The 16,361-nt window shown below is 40.6% G+C and overlaps 1 protein-coding gene across 1 annotated transcript in view; it reads right to left on the bottom strand.

Moving 5' to 3' along the window:
* The window catches only part of LOC133600339 (uncharacterized), a 29,350-nt gene extending 16,487 nt beyond the window's left edge, over positions 1-12,863 (bottom strand). Inside the window, exon 1 of the mRNA XM_061953303.1 lies at positions 12,585-12,863. Within this exon, the coding sequence (XP_061809287.1) occupies positions 12,585-12,635 (51 nt within the window). The 5' untranslated portion in view covers positions 12,636-12,863. The remainder of the gene's footprint in view (positions 1-12,584) is intronic.
* Between the last annotated feature and the right edge of the window lie 3,498 nt (positions 12,864-16,361).

Here is a 16,361-nt window from a genome sequence, read left to right as displayed (position 1 = left end):
CATAGCCAGAAGTAGTCGTTTAATGTGTCATTCTTTTCTTTTGTTGAACCCTACACAAAGTGTTTAGATTAGGACTTTCACCAATAACTCATGAATTATCACAAAAAATGATCACATAAATCACTACATGTACACACTTATATTAATCATGCAATTTATTTTGACCATAATAAAAGCTCTTCAACCTTAGCCACTATACGGTCAGTGATAAGATCAGTGCATATGTCAGTACACAAATGAGTGAGGAGACTCCTACTGATGTGCTTGCTGGTACATTCACTCCAAAATTGAACCTGAAAGAACTTTAGAAATAACTGTTATCAAGTTTTGTGCAAATAAATGAAATGCATTCAAGAAAAATGTTTAAAAGACATTCCTGGGTGACATTCTAACAAGAAAACTGCATTGGTGTACAAATATTGGGGGCTTTTCTGCAGCAAAATGTAATTATGCAAGCGAGTAATCACCTGTGATTAATCTAAATTTCAAAATGTAATTAAAAAAAATCCTTATTTGACAGGCCTAGCTTATTTTAAAAGTACCCGGTATTGTTCTTGTTACACACCAGCTGTTAGATTGTAACGTGTGTCTTAGTTGTAGTTTTGATTACCAAATTTGGAGGTGTTAAAATCGCAATGAAAAATTGATAATGCTATTCCAATGTAATTATAGATAGTTAGCATTGAGATTGCGCAATTTGAAAGGTGGTGCCTTAATAATGCACTTTTAAGGGCCTTATTCCTTTGTTGGCATGAAAAATTGTAACATTACCTTGAGGCAGTCCAAGTTAGTTTTCACCCGATTGCAATCAACCGTGCGTGATATAACGTATAAAACAATGGCATCGAAATATGGCACCGGTTGATTTTGTGCGAACCGTTGCCTGGTAGTACCGACAGAATTCAGCCTGTGCCTATTAAAGTAGCGAATTTGGTATTCTTCCCTCGTCTTTTGTCTAAAGGCAGTAAGAAAACATGCCTTTGCAGCAAAAGGGAGACTGAAATACAACACTACAGCACCCTGGCAACAGGGTAAGCAAACATTAGCACACATCTGTATCGTTGTCACTGCTCTAATTTGACAATATGCCGCAATGACAAATGTGTTCAACCAATGACCATCATCTTTATGATATTGTCTCTTCTTCGAGTACTTCCAAAACCATGCATGTTAGGTTCATTGGAGACTCTAAATTGTCTGTAAGTGTGAAAGGTAGTTTACCGTATTTTCCGCACTATAAGGCGCACCTAAAAACCACAATTTTTCTCAAAAGCTGACAGTGCGCCTAATAACCCGGTGCGCTTTATTACGATTCATTTTCATAAAGTTTCGGTCTCGCAACTTCGGTAAACAGCCGCCATCTTTTTTCCCGGTAGAACAGGAAGCGCTTCTTCTTCTACGCAAGCAACCGCCAAGGAAAGCACTCGCCCCCATAGAACAGGAAGCGCTTCACCCGCCCCCATAGAACAGGAAGCGCTTCACCCGCCCCCGGAAGAAGAAGAAAAAACGCGCGGATATCACCGTACGTTTCATTTCCTGTTTACATCTGTAAAGACCACAAAATGGCTCCTACAAAACGATCCGGTTCATAAAAAGACGCAATCTCTCCATCCGCACACGGATTACTACCGTATTTCACAGCAACTGAACCGCACTGTGGAACGGGAGCACGTACGGTGAATATTCGCTCCACAGGGAATGAGAAGTCATCCTTCACTGTGGTTCTAGCTTGCCATGCTAACTTCCACCCATCCAAAAGAGACCTTTCCAGCCGGCGTCATCATAAAAGCTAACTCGAAGGGATGGATGGATGAAGAAAAGATGAGCGAGTGGTTAAGGGAAGTTTACGCGAAGAGGCCGGGTGGCTTTTTTCACACAGCTCCGAAGGCGAACACACCTTCACTAAGACGGGCAGATAGCGCCGGTCGACATACGCCAACATCTGCCAGTGGATCGTAAATGCCTGGGCAGATAGTTTCGGTCACAACTGTGGTCCGACCTTTCCGGAAGGCAGGATTCACAGAACTGCTGGACAACAGTGACACTGACTCCGGTGACTTCGACGAGACGGAACCGGCCATTTTGGATCCCGTATTCGCCCAACTTTTCAATTCGGACACCGAAGACGAAGAATTCGAAGGATTTACGAATGAAGAATAACTTCAGAAGGTGAGCGCTATGTTTATTTTGTGTGTTGTGACATTAACGTTCGAGCAACATTATGTTGCTATTGTTCTACACCATTTTGAATTTTACTATGTTTGTGATTGCACATTTGCGTACATTTTGGGACAGAGTTGTTAGAACGCTGGTTTTCAATATATTATTAAAGTTTGACTGAACTATCTGACTGTTTTTTTGACATTCACTTTAGCGCAGCGTTTTTTTGACATTCACTTTAGCGCAGCGTAGGCGCGGCTTTTAGTCCGGGGCGGCTTATTGGTGGACAAAATTATGAAATATGTAATTCATAGAAGGTGCGGCTAATAATCCGGTGCGCCTTATAGTGCGGAAAATACGGTATCTATATTTGACCTGGGACTGACACAGGGTGTACCCCATCTGTTGCGTAAAGTCAACTGGGATAAGCTCCAACTCACCCAGGGCAGGGATCCTGATCAAATTATTTACATTGTGATGACAAACAATTGTGAGGTGGCGCCAATCTCGACTTTGAAGTTACGAAATTATTGTAAAATGGATGGATGGATGGATAATGTAAAGGGGTTGGCATTGGTAACCCCTTAGTTTTAGTAGCACACTAGTCTGAAAATTCACCAATAACAAAGTAAGAACAAAATCCAGACAGTCAGCTGGCTTGTGTCCACATGAGTGCAATGACACTCACAGATGGGTACAAAATACAGATTTAGCAATACTTAAATAAGGATGTGTCATAATTTGTGTTTGGTAGCCAAAAATAAGGCACAGAACAACCCTGCTACTTTACAGGCCCAATAGCTTACTTACAGTAATGCATTGGCCACTAAGTTATGGATAAGTAGAAAGGCATGGTTGTTTGTAAAAGACCATAATAAATCCGATCAGCCAGCACAGGTTGTAATATTAGAGTGTTTTCAAAACAAACTGTTCACTGTCCCTTGAATTTCGCTGAATATTATTGCTGCAATTGGTGTAGCTTGCTCACTTGGCAAAAATACTGTATGTCCATCTACCGTAAACTGAAACTGAACCGAACTGTGAACTGAACAGAGTGGAGCCGCTTCTATAATACTAATCCTCGCCTCCATTGTGGCAAATAAACTAAATTTATTTCGGGTTACTTTATCACCGGAGAACAGTGAATATCTTGACATGCAACACACCGAGCAAGAAAGAGCAGTGAAACAACAAAGGAATAAGTGCTTAGCACACTTTAAAGGTGCCATGTGTAATAATTTAAAGTCAAGTCATCATTAAATATCCCGATATGTCAAAAGGCATTATTAAATCATCTTCTTTTCGAATACCTTTATAACTGATAACAGCAGTTCAGTCTGGATATGCTCATTTCAAAATTATTTTTACAGCCCCGAAATATTGTTATTGTTTTCATTTCAATGCCCTGCCCTCCATCGTTTGACCAATTAAAAAGTCCATGAGTGTGTCACATCCAGGTTGCCAGATACGCACCGCCACCTTCGTCTCGCTACTGCCACTGGTAAAGTTACTAAACATGTCAGACCTTAGTAAATCTAAAAGGCGTTGTTACAATTCTCAACGTATTCATGACAAAGCCAGGAACAAAATGAACATTTGTATCGGGGAGGCTAACGGGGGGCAATATATGCCCGTTAGCCTGTATGTTGATGTGTCATCCAACTGACAGGGCAACATATATTTTCAACAAATAAAACCTATGTGGATATGGGTAGTGTGTTTTGTTCTCAATATGCTGTTACACTGAGGAAATGTGTTCCAACATTAGCAGGGCACATATGGGGTGGTATTTGCTTGGCACAATATAATGCATTACATGTAGTGATTTTCTACTTTGTGTATTGACATGGTAGTAGGCTATATGATTTATGCGTAACGTGGTTTTTGCGTAACCTGGGTTGGCTCAGAATAGAATAGAATTGCACTCTGCACTGAAAGATGGCGATGCGCGTAAATGGGAGAGAATGCAGTGCGTCAGGTTGGATGCAACATGGGGTTATGCTGAACGAAATGTGGCGGTAATTTTACTGTTGGCCTTGGCTTGCCATCAAAGTAGGCCTATGCGATATATAATACATATTATATTATTATGTATAATTATTTCGATGGTGGTCCGTGCGGTCAAACTGGACATTAATGCAGGGTAAAGCTAACAATCTGTCCCAAATCCCGACGAAAATATTGCTGCGTAACTTTACAAATACATTTGGCTAATTGACATCATTAAAATGTGGCAGAATTACTTAGTAAACCATCTTGCAAGAAGCATAAAGAATAGAAACCAACAGCGTAGGACTTGTAGATTGCCATTTTGAAGTTCCTTGGAGTAGGATTCGGATGCGTATCTGGCAACCTCAGTCATTGAGTGGGAGGAGACTACAGAATTTTGACCGTGATTACAGTACCATTTCTGGCCACATTAATACATATGGCACTTTTAACAGAAGTCTAGCTGGAGTTATAGTAGAGAGTAACCAGCTGTATACAGGAAATTAGCAAGTAGATTAACAAGAGTCTAGCGAGAGAACACAACTACAAAACAACTACACTGAGTGTACACATCGGAAAACAGGAAATTACTCAATTTAACCTGTTTTAAAATTCCTCTTTTACAACTAATTTATATGGAAAAAAATATATTGTGACATATGTTGTTATCGCAAAAGGATGCAATATATATATCGCAATATGGATTGTAGGTCATATTACCTATCAATACCTTAAATGGTAAACAGTAGAGATGGAGGAAATAATCGATTTTCAGATGCATTGCAATTCGGATATGGACAATTATAAAATTGATTAGTAAATGTCAATAATCAATAATCGATTTATTTATTGTAAATTAAAGTTATGCAGGCAGTTCTAAAATGTGGCCTACTGCAGCGAGCCACCTCACTGAGAGATCCGACCAGCCCCTTTTTTAGGACACTTATGTTCCAGTTTTGCACACATTTCCATTAATCTAGTATGCGTGAATTTAATAAATGAGGGAATCAATTTACTGTTTCTTATTACAAATGCACAGTTTTTTTAAAGTTTCAAGTAATGACCGCTTATTTAGTGAAACAAAAAGTGTAAAACTGCATCAATAAACATAAAGATGCACCAATAATCGATTTTTTAAATCAAATCGTAGCTCCTGAATCGTAATCGTAATCGAATCGTGAGGTGCCCAAAGATTCCTACCTCTATTAAACAGGCTACTAATGTGCGTTCCATTGGTACTGGGAAGTCGAAATTTCAGAGTTCCTTGTCGGAAATTTAAACTAGAAAGCCCCTAAAGGTCGGATTTCCTACTCGTAGAGTCGGTGAGTCCTCACCAACCCCGAGTCGGCTTCAAAGATGGCTGCTCTGAGTGTAAACAATAATAGAAGCTTCAGCTATATCCGTATTTAGCACTTCTGACTATTTTTTGTTTGCACTAAATCAGCCATATATGATGTAAAGTGCATCTTTTCATGTTTTTTATGTTCTACATCGCTAGCAATAGCGTCTTTGTGTTTCTTCATCCAATGCGTTTGAAGGTTTCAAAAGGAGTGAACATTTTCCCATAAGTGGTTTATATTCAAATAAGGCAAGCGCAAGAATAGCTTTCGTTGATGTGGCCATCTTGATTTCCGACCTTGTAACAGTAACGCTCATAACTCTGCTGTGACGTCAATCCCAGTTCCAACTTCTAACTTCCAAGGTTAATGGAACACACCACGTACGCAAGCCAGCATGCTTTCACCTCAATTCATTATTTGTAAACAAGTTTTTCGTAATTTGTTATTTACAAACCCCGTTTCCATATGAGTTGGGAAATTGTGTTAGATGTAAATATAAACGGAATACAATGATTTGCAAATCATTTTCAACCCATATTCAGTTGAATATGCTACAAAGACAACATATTTGATGTTCAAACTGATAAACATTTTTTTTTGCAAATAATCATTAACTTTAGAATTTGATGCCAGCAACACATGACAAAGAAGTTGGGAAAGGTGGCAATAAATACTGATAAAGTTGAGGAATGCTCATCAAACACTTATTTGGAACATCCCACAGGTGTGCAGGGTAATTGGGAACAGTTGGGTGCCATGATTGGGTATAAAAACAGCTTCCCAAAAAATGCTCAGTCTTTCACAAGAAAGAATGGGGCGAGGTACACCCCTTTGTCCACAACTGCGTGAGCAAATAGTCAAACAGTTTAAGAACAACATTTCTCAAAGTGCAATTGCAAGAAATTTAGGGATTTCAACATCTACGGTCCATAATATCATCAAAAGGTTCAGAGAACCTGGAGAAATCACTGCACGTAAGCGGCATGGCCGGAAACCAACATTGAATGACCGTGACCTTCAATCCCTCAGACGGCACTGTATCAAAAACCGACATCAATCTCTAAAGCATATCACCACATGGGCTCAGGAACACTTCAGAAAACCACTGTCACTAAATACAGTTGGTCGCTACATCTGTAAGTGCAAGTTAAAGCTCTACTGTGCAAAGCGAAAGCCATTTATCAACAACATCCAGAAACGCCGACAGGTTCTCTGGGCCCGAGATCATCTAAGATGAACTCATGCAAAGTGGAAAAGCGTTCTCTGGTCTGACGAGTCCACATTTCAAATTGTTTTTGGAAATATTCGACATCGTGTCATCCGGACCAAAGGGGAAGCGAACCATCCAGACTGTTATCGACGCAAAGTTCAAAAGCCAGCATCTGTGATGGTATGGGGGTGCATTACTGCCCAAGGCATGGGTAACTTACACATCTGTGAAGGCACCATTAATGCTGAAAGGTACATACAGGTTTTGGAACAACATATGCTGCCATCTAAGCGCCGTCTTTTTCATGGACACCCCTGCTTATTTCAGCAAGACAAGGCCAAGCCACATTTAGCACGTGTTACAACAGTGTGGCGTCGTAAAAAAAAGTGCGGGTACTTTCCTGGCCCGCCTGCAGTCCAGACCTGTCTCCCATCGAAAATGTGTGGCGCATTATGAAGCGTAAAATACGACAGCGGAGACCCCCGGACTGTCGAACGACTGAAGCTGTACATAAAACAAGAATGGGAAAGAATTCCACTTTCAAAGCTTCAACAATTAGTTTCTTCAGTTCCCGATCATTTATTGAGTGTTGTTAAAAGAAAAGGTGATGTAACACAGTGGTGAACATGCCCTTTCCCAACTACTTTGGCACATGTTGCAGCCATGAAATTCTAAGTTAATTATTTGCAAAAAAAAATTAAGTTTATGAGTTTGAACATCAAATATCTTGTCTTTGTAGTGCATTCAATTGAATATGGGTTGAAAAGGATTTGCAAATCATTGTATTCCGTTTATATTTACATCTAACACAATTTCCCAACTCATATGGAAACGGGGTTTGTAGATTTGTTGACTATTAAAAAAAACTGTCAAAGTTTAGTCGTTAGTGGCAGCACAAGTAAATATCTCGTTAACCTTTTAACAACATTCGTTCCATGTTGAGATCTCAAGTTTTCAAATGCCTTGTTTACACAGCACACCGAATTTGATTTTTTTTTGCCCTCATATGGCAGACGATACCACAGTGGTCGGGCTCATCTCCAGGGGTGACGAGGCTGCCTACAGAGAGGAGGTCCTGAAGCTGACGGCCTGGTCTTCGGAGAACAACCTCGCTCTCAACACCAGCAAGACCAGAGAGATCATCGTCGACTTCAGGAGGAGCAGCACCGACCCTGCCCCCCTCTACATCAACGGCGAGCGTGTAGAGAGGGTCCACACCTTCAGGTACCTTGGAGTCCACATCTCTAATGACTTCTCCTGGACAGTCAACACCCCATCAATCATCAAGAAGGCTCAGCAGCGGCTACACTTCCTTAGAGTCCTCGGGAAGTACAACCTGAAGCCTGACCTGCTGCTGACCTTCTACCGCTCGTCCATCGAGAGCCTGCTGACCTACTGTATTACGGTATGGTACGGCAGCTGCACTGCAGCAGACAGGGAGAGGCTGCAAAGAGTGGTCAAGACGGCTCAGAAGATCATCGGCCGCCCTCTCCCCTCTCTGACGGACATCTACACCTCCCGCTGCCTCAACAGAGCCAGTGCCATCATCAAGGACAGCACCCACCCTGGCTCTGACCTGTTCCACCTGCTGCCCTCTGGGAAGCGCTACAGGTGCATTAAAACCAAAACAAACAGGCTAAAGAACAGCTTCTCCCCCAGGGCCATAACCATCCTGAACGGACTGCCCCATTGTCCCTCATAACTGCCTTCTCTTCGGTGCAATAACCCATTCCACCAACCACCCTGTTTTTTTTTTTTTTTTTTTTCATGTATATATTCATTTCACACCATATTCATTGCACTTCTACATTGTTTATATTTTTATATATTTGCACATTGTTTTTCTAGCATGCACACATCGCACTGTATGGAATGGCCTCAATCTCGTTACCTTGCGTAATGACAATAAAGCTGATTCTGATTCTGATTCAGAGATTGGATATTCCTTGCCAGCGTAAACGCTAACCAATGCTTAAAATCTGATCTTTTTGCATCAGGTTTTGGCCGCATCAGAAGGAAGTCGAAATCCGATTGGAATCTTCATTCATTCATTCGTTTTCTACCTCTGTCCCTTTGGGTTCGTGGGGGTTGCTGGAGCCTATCTCAGCTGCACTCGGGCGGAAGGTGGAGTACACCCTGGACAAGTTGCCACCTCATCACAGGGCCAACACAGATAGACAGCATTCACACTCACATTCACACACTAGGGACCATTTAGTGTTGCCAATCAACCTATCCCCAGGTGCATGTCTTTGGAGCTGGGAGGATGCCCGAATACCCGGAGAGAACCCACACAGCCACGGGGAGAACATGCAAACTCCACACAGAAACACCCCGAGCTTGGGGATCGCACCCAGGACCTTCGTATTGTGAGGCACACGCACTAACCCCTCTTCCACCGTGCTGCCCCCGATTGGAATTTGATCTTTTGAAATGTCACAAAGTCTCAACCAAAATGCGACCTGTTTGCGACTTTTACGTCATCTTTGGCAAGCTACGTCAGTCGTCTGCACAGGAAAAGACACGGACCGCCAGAGGAAGTGGATAGTAGTCAATAGTGTGCAAATAATGGGATATATATATATATATTAGGGATGTGGGAAAAAATCGATTCGAATTCGAATCGCGATTCTCACGTTGTGCGATTCAGAATCTATTCTCATTTTTAAAAAAACTATTTTTTTTCTTTCTTTTTTTTGATTAATCAATCCAACAAAACAATACACAGCAATACCATAACAATGCAATCCAATTCCAAAACCAAACCCGACGCAGCAACACTTACAACTGCAATAAACAGAGCAATTGAGAGGAGACACAAACACCACACAGACCAAACCAAAATTAATATTATCAACAACAGTATCAATATTAGTTACAATTTCAACATAGCAGTGATTAAAAATCCCTCATTGACATTATCATTAGACATTTATAAAAATAAAAATAAATGAACAATAGTGTCACAGTGGCTTACACTTGCATCGCATCTCATAAGCTTGACAACACACTGTGTCCAATATTTTCACAAAGATAAAATAAGTCATATTTTCGGTTCATTTAATAGTTAAAACAAATTTACATTATTGCAATCAGTTGAAAAAACATTGTCCTTTACAATTATAAAAGCTTTTTACAAAAATCTACTACTCTGCTTGCATGTCAGCAGACTGGGGTAGATCCTGCTGAAATCCTATGTATTGAATGAATAGAGAATCGTTTTGAATCGGGAAAATATCGTTTTTGAATCGAGAATAGAGTTGAATCGAAAAAAAAAATCGATTTTGAATCGAATCGTGACCCCAAGAATCGATATTGAATCGAATCGTGGGACACCCAGCACTAACATATATATATGTATGTATATATATATTTATATATATATTAAGGCTGCAACAACTAATCGATTAAATCGATTAAAATCGATTATAAAAATAGCTGGCGATAATTTAGTCATCGATTCGTTGGATCTATGCTTTTTTTTTTTTTTAACCTTTATTTATATACTGCAACATTTACAAACAGCTGAAAAACAATAATCAAAATAATAGGGGTGTAACGGTACGTGTATTTGTATCGAACCGGTTCGGTTCGGTTCGGTGCGGAGGTGTACCGAACGAGTTTCCACACGGACATAGTAAGTAGCGTACTGCACGTTGTGTAAACAATACTCAAAATGCCGGACATTTCAGGCATTTAAGAAACTCCGCCCTGACAGCTCCGCAAAAGAGGACATGTCCGGTGAAAAGAGGACGTATGGTCAGACCTAGCCCGGTCGCTGCTAGCATGCTTAAACGCCTCAAATGTTCGGCATTTTGAGTTAGGGTTGCGTGTATTTTCAATGTACATTCAGGGTTAAGAAGGTTAAAAACAAAACAAACTGTGCGCGCAGCAGCATTCGTGAGGGAGGGGCAGAGACAGAGAGAGCGAGAGAGTTGTGATAAACACGCATGCGTTGTCAGGCTCTGCTTTTTATCCATATATTTATCAGATTTAATTTTTTATTATCTATAGCAGGGGTGTCAAAAGTGTGCATTTTTGTAACATTTTCCTTGTTTTATTTGGCAAGTTGAAAGAACATGGCGCCAGTATGCTGTTTTTTTCCAAATAAAATACTGGAAAGGATAGAAATGTAGTTTGTCTCTTTTATCCGATTATTAATCGACTAATCGAAGTAATAATTAACAGATTAATCGACACAAACAAACACACACACACACACACTTTGATTCCAAATAGATAGCGATTGTTAAAGGACCGAAAATGACATGTACGCCGTGGCATATTTGCTTACATGTTACGTACATTGCAGAAGTTGTTTACGTAAGTGAGTTGAAAAGAATAATGCTAAATAAAAAATAAAGCTAACGTAGATCCGCGCTCATGTCTGTGTCTCCTCTACTTAACAGCCATAAAAATATTAGAACTCGCCCAAATATATTACACTATATATATATATATATATATATCTCCATTCATACACTGTATTACTTTAATTTATTTTCACATAAACCCCTATTTTTTAAGGCGTAGCAACTTTTATTTTGCAAGGTAGTATAGCGACTTCCTTGTTCATCTACGGAATCCGGTCAACTTCTTTTGTTTTTAATTTATCGGACTGCGCATGCAAGTGACATAGAGTCCACATTGGGGTCTGTTTGCGTTTATACTGGAGTCTGGTAAAGATCACGTTTTACTTGCAGTCCAAACAGGTAGCTGGAAAAAAATTGGATTTTGAAAAAATCTAATTTGGTCCACTATGGCCTGCAGTGTAAACATAGTCAATTTTTTTTATGTGGTATTACCAAAAATAAATCCAATATATCTCATTGTTTACAAAGTAAGATCAACAATAAAAGCAGGTGTCCTGCGATCGCTCTCAAATGTTCTACATGTAGCCCACGCAGCTCCAAGCTTGCCTGGGCTAGCCCAGAGGGACTCGCCATGAGTCATCCATCCAGAAGACGAAAAAAAAAACCCCAGTTCAGATCTTGTCATCAGCTGAAAGCCTTCTCTCAACATTCGTCATTCACATTGGAGGCACATCGCCGTGTTGACTAACCAGCCATTCTACAAGTACACTTGCCAACAAAGACGGTTTGAATATACGACATAAGCCATCACGCCCAGCAATTTTAGGACTGGGATCTCAGGACGTGAGGCATCTAAAAGACTGCTTCACTAAAATAAGATTCATTTCCAAGACTCACATAAAGCTACAACGGCCTTCTACAGACTGTAGTGTCGGTGGTGAACTTTATAAACCCATCTTAGGTTTCAGCTGGCTAGCTTTTTTAACAAAACAAAGCCTGTGATTGAATTATCACGAAAGGTGGCATTGTTTCCAAATACTTTTGCCGGCCTCTATCTTTTAGATCTTATTTTGTCCTGTACTGAAAAATTTCAACCTCAGCCTGTTTCCAGGTGTTTTCCAGCTTTGCTACAGATGCAGAGGGAAAAACAGATAGCTTTTTATTGTTCTTGAGGGGGGGGAAAAGTGGCCTTAGGCCCCATGTGGACTAAACTTGGTTAAAGTTAAAGCTTATTCTAAGTGTATGGGTGAGGTTAGCACTTTTTTTTTTACAAAAAGTAAAGAGCAGACTGGCCTAGTGTGAACTTGACACCAACCCAAGCACTTATACATGGACTGAAAATGCTTTTGATAAATATTCGTCAAGCAAACACTCATTGTTAGGTTTTTTTTTAACCTGCAGTTATTTGTAAATGTTTGGAATAAAGTTAATAGTCCGTGTGGACCGATTAGAAAGGTTGTTCAAGAGGAAAGTGACTGCTTTTTTTTCGACAAAAACAGAACAGGCCAACATTATAACTTAGGAATTAACGTATAAACGTTAATTGTAGGTGTGAAGTAAAAGAAAACGTACCTTTTCGCTGATGGCCAGCCCGACCAGGAACAACAACCACAAAGTCCTCATCTCAATTTTCAGTGAGGCGGCGGTAACGTAAAGGGAGAAAAAAAACAATTTAAAGAGCCAAAAAGAAATGTGTACACACTTAAATCAAGGTGAAATCCTTTAAAGTATATAGATAGCGGGATTTGGTTGTTTTTCTCCGTACAATCTTGATAAATCTCAGCCTCTCCGCGTAGCGCAGCTGGACGAGTCGTGATGTGGAGTTTAGTCGTGCAGTCTGGAAAAGTTGTTTGGTCTGGCCAGGGTGACGTCATCACGCCAGGGTGACGTCATGACGCCGCCGAGCCATAGGAAAACGGAAGTCGGGATTGATTTACGATGTATTTACGACTAATGTTTTAATTAAAGTTCTGGCGTGTTTTAACTAATTTCTACTTCTAATTAACAAATTTTTGGCACGGGTTACCGTAAAGTGACGTGTTTTAACTAATTTCTACTTCTAATTAACACATTTTTGACAAGGCTGACGCCAAGGTGACGTCGTTATAAAAGCGGAAGTGAGAGATTTGGTTCAGGATTTATTTACGACAAGCTTAATAGTTATAATAATAATAATAATAATAATTGTATTGCTATAATTCATGTTTAATCATTAGATTATTAAGACAATATGTTTCATTTTTTTGTCGCTATGTTAAATTAATTTTCGTTAATTAATTAATTTTTTTCTATACCATCCATCCATTTTTTACCACTTGTTCCTCTCGGGGTCGCGGTGGTGCTGGAGCCTATCCCAGCTGTACTCGGACGGAAGGCGGGGTACATACTGCTATATTAGGGTCACTTAACGGGTGAGCTGGAGCCTATCCCAGTTGACTTTTGGTAAGAGGTGGAGTACACCAGTATTGGTCGCCAGCCAATCACAGGCCACATACTGCGTAGATAACCATTTAGACCAGGGGTGTCAAACTAATTTTAGATCGGGGACCACATGGAGAAAAATATACTCCCAAGTAGGCCGGACTGGTAAAATCACGGCAAGATAACTTAAAAATAAAGACAACTTCACATTGTTTTCTTTGTTTAAAAATAGAAAAAGCACAAATGTACAACTCATAATGTTAGGGTTTTTTTTACACTTACATGTTGCGGATAATCATTTATTTGTCGTTATTCATATTTTCTGAATAAATTACGTGATAATGTTTATCAGTCAACTCATTTGGTGTCTATTAAAATAAAATAAAATATCAAAATTAAATTACAGGATGTTATTTATGTAGTTTGATCATTTTCCTCGACTGATGTACTAACATCATGTGGTTTATTTTGTACATATGTAGCATCATCTACAAAGATACAAGTAATTGCTATTGCGACATCCAGTGGACACATTTAGAACAGCTGTTTCTTTCATTCAAAAATTTCAGGTTACCGTAATTTTTGTACTTAGCAAACTCATCCTGCGGGCCGGACAAAACCTGTTCACAAGCCTGATCCGGCCCTCGGGCTGTACGTTTGACACCACTGATTTAGACCAAAACCAAGAAGGAACCAAGACTACCCCAAATAAAACCATCGCAAGCATGAGAACAAAACACGCAAACTTCAAACCTTCAACTTCAACTCATAATTGTGAGGCCAAATGCTAACCCAGGTGTCCAAACATTTTCTGTCAAGTGCCACATACAGAAAAATATAATGACATGGGGGCGACTTCGATACGTATCACACATTAAATATACTAAAAGCAATGTATGCTAAGCTATCTAAACAAAACAACCAGTGTTGTGTTGTAGGCGATGAAGCAAATTAGTATAATATCTAGTATATCACAATATAGCAACATTTTATTTTTACACTATGACGAGGGCCAATAAAAAGCGAGCTGTGGACAAAAATTTTGGGCACCCCTGTGCTAGCCAGAAATGCAGTGCAAATGAAAACCCATCCATCTTCTTCTGCTTATCTGAGGTCGGGTCGCAAAGAAACCCTGACTTCCCTTTCCACAGCTACTTCGTTTAGCTCAGTGGTGTCAAAGACAAGGCCAGCGGGCCGGATCTGGAATGAATGATCTATGGCTATCTATGGATGATATTTGACTAGTATTGGGGTTAGGGTTAGAGTTAGGGCCTGCTGCTGTTTTGCACGCACCAATACTCCATCAGTGTTGGCGCTAGGAATTTTCAAAATGGGGTCCCAGGGACCCCATTAAGTCATAAAAACGGGGTCCCACAGTAAATTTTAGGGGTCCCACTTTTTTGTAACCGTTTTGAAAACAAATGATAAATGTATCCTGTTATATCTCATTCTATATTGTGTTTTGGAAAAATATTGTCATAAATGTTACTTGATTCATTACAAAAAAAAATTATACAAAAGAAAACAATTTAAACTTTACCGCTGCCGGTATTTTTTTCTATAATTATTAATATTTACAGAATGTGTTTGTTCTATTTTTGGCCAAAGTAAGACAAAGAAAACAATCTGAAGTTGCCTTTATTTTTTAGTTTTAATGCCATGATTTTAATAGTCCGGCCCATGTGTGCACAGATTTTCCTCCATGCGGCCCCTGAGCTAAAAAAATCAATTGGACACCCCTGGTTTAGCTCCTCCCGGGGATCCCGAGACGTTCCAGGCCAGCTAAGAGAAATGGTCTCCCCAACTTATCCTGGGTGTTTCCTGGGGCTTCCTACCAGTTGAATGTGCCCCAAACATCTTTCCAGGGAGGCGTCTGGGGGTCATCCTGACCAGATGGCCTAACCAACTCATCTGGCTCCTCTCAATGCGGAGGAGCAACAGCTTTACTCTGAGCTCCTATTGAATGACAGAGCTTCTCGTCCTACCTATAAGGGAGAGCCTTTCACCTGACGGAGGGAAATAATTTCGTCCGCTTGTACCCGTGATTTTGTCCGTTCGGTCACAACTCAAAGCTAATGACCATAGGTGAGGATAGGAACATACTGTAGACCGACCAGTAAATTGAGAGCTCAGCTCCTTCTTCATGACAAATCGATACAGATGCCCCACCGATCCACCTATTGATCTCACGAGCCACTCTTCCCTCACTCGTGAACAAGACTTTTGAGGTACTTGAACTCCTCCAAATGGGGCAAAATCTCCTCTCCATCCCGGAGATGGCACTCCATTCTTTTTTGGGCAAGATCTATGGACCCGGTAGTTCTCTTTCTTCAGCCTGACGGCATTCCTGGTTCTGGGATTACCACCACAGCAAGCACCAGGCACCTTGCAACCACAGCTCCAATCGGCTGCCTCGACAATAGAGGCACGGAACTTGGTCCACTTGGACTCAATGTCCAGGACCTCCCTCGTGACATGTTTACAGTTCTTCCAGAGGTACGAGTAGGATGGGAGACTCTGCTAGATGTATCCCAGCAGACCCTCACAATGTGCTTGGGTCTGCCAGGTCTGACTAACATCGTCCCCCACCATTGGAGCCAACTCACCACCAGGTGGTGATTGGTAGAAAACTCTGCCCCTTTACCAGAGTGTCCAAAACGAGACCGCAAATCCGATGACACAACCACAAAATTGATCATCGAACTGCGGCCTAGGGTGTCCTGGTGCCAAGTGCACATATGGACACCCTTACGTTTGAACATTGTGTTTGTTAAGGATAATCTGTGACTAGCACAAAAGTCCAATAAAAAAAACAATCAGGTTCAGATCAGGGCGGCCGTTTCTCCAAATCACACCTCTTCAGGTTTCACTGTCGTTGCCAACATGAGCATTGAAGTCCCCCATTAGAACAAGGGAGTCACCTGAGGG

The sequence above is a fragment of the Nerophis lumbriciformis genome, linkage group LG04, assembly GCF_033978685.3.
Source record: "Nerophis lumbriciformis linkage group LG04, RoL_Nlum_v2.1, whole genome shotgun sequence".
Taxonomy (NCBI): domain Eukaryota; kingdom Metazoa; phylum Chordata; class Actinopteri; order Syngnathiformes; family Syngnathidae; genus Nerophis; species Nerophis lumbriciformis.
Note: the sequence above shows the minus strand (reverse complement) of the source record. Positions and strands in the feature narration are given on the sequence as shown.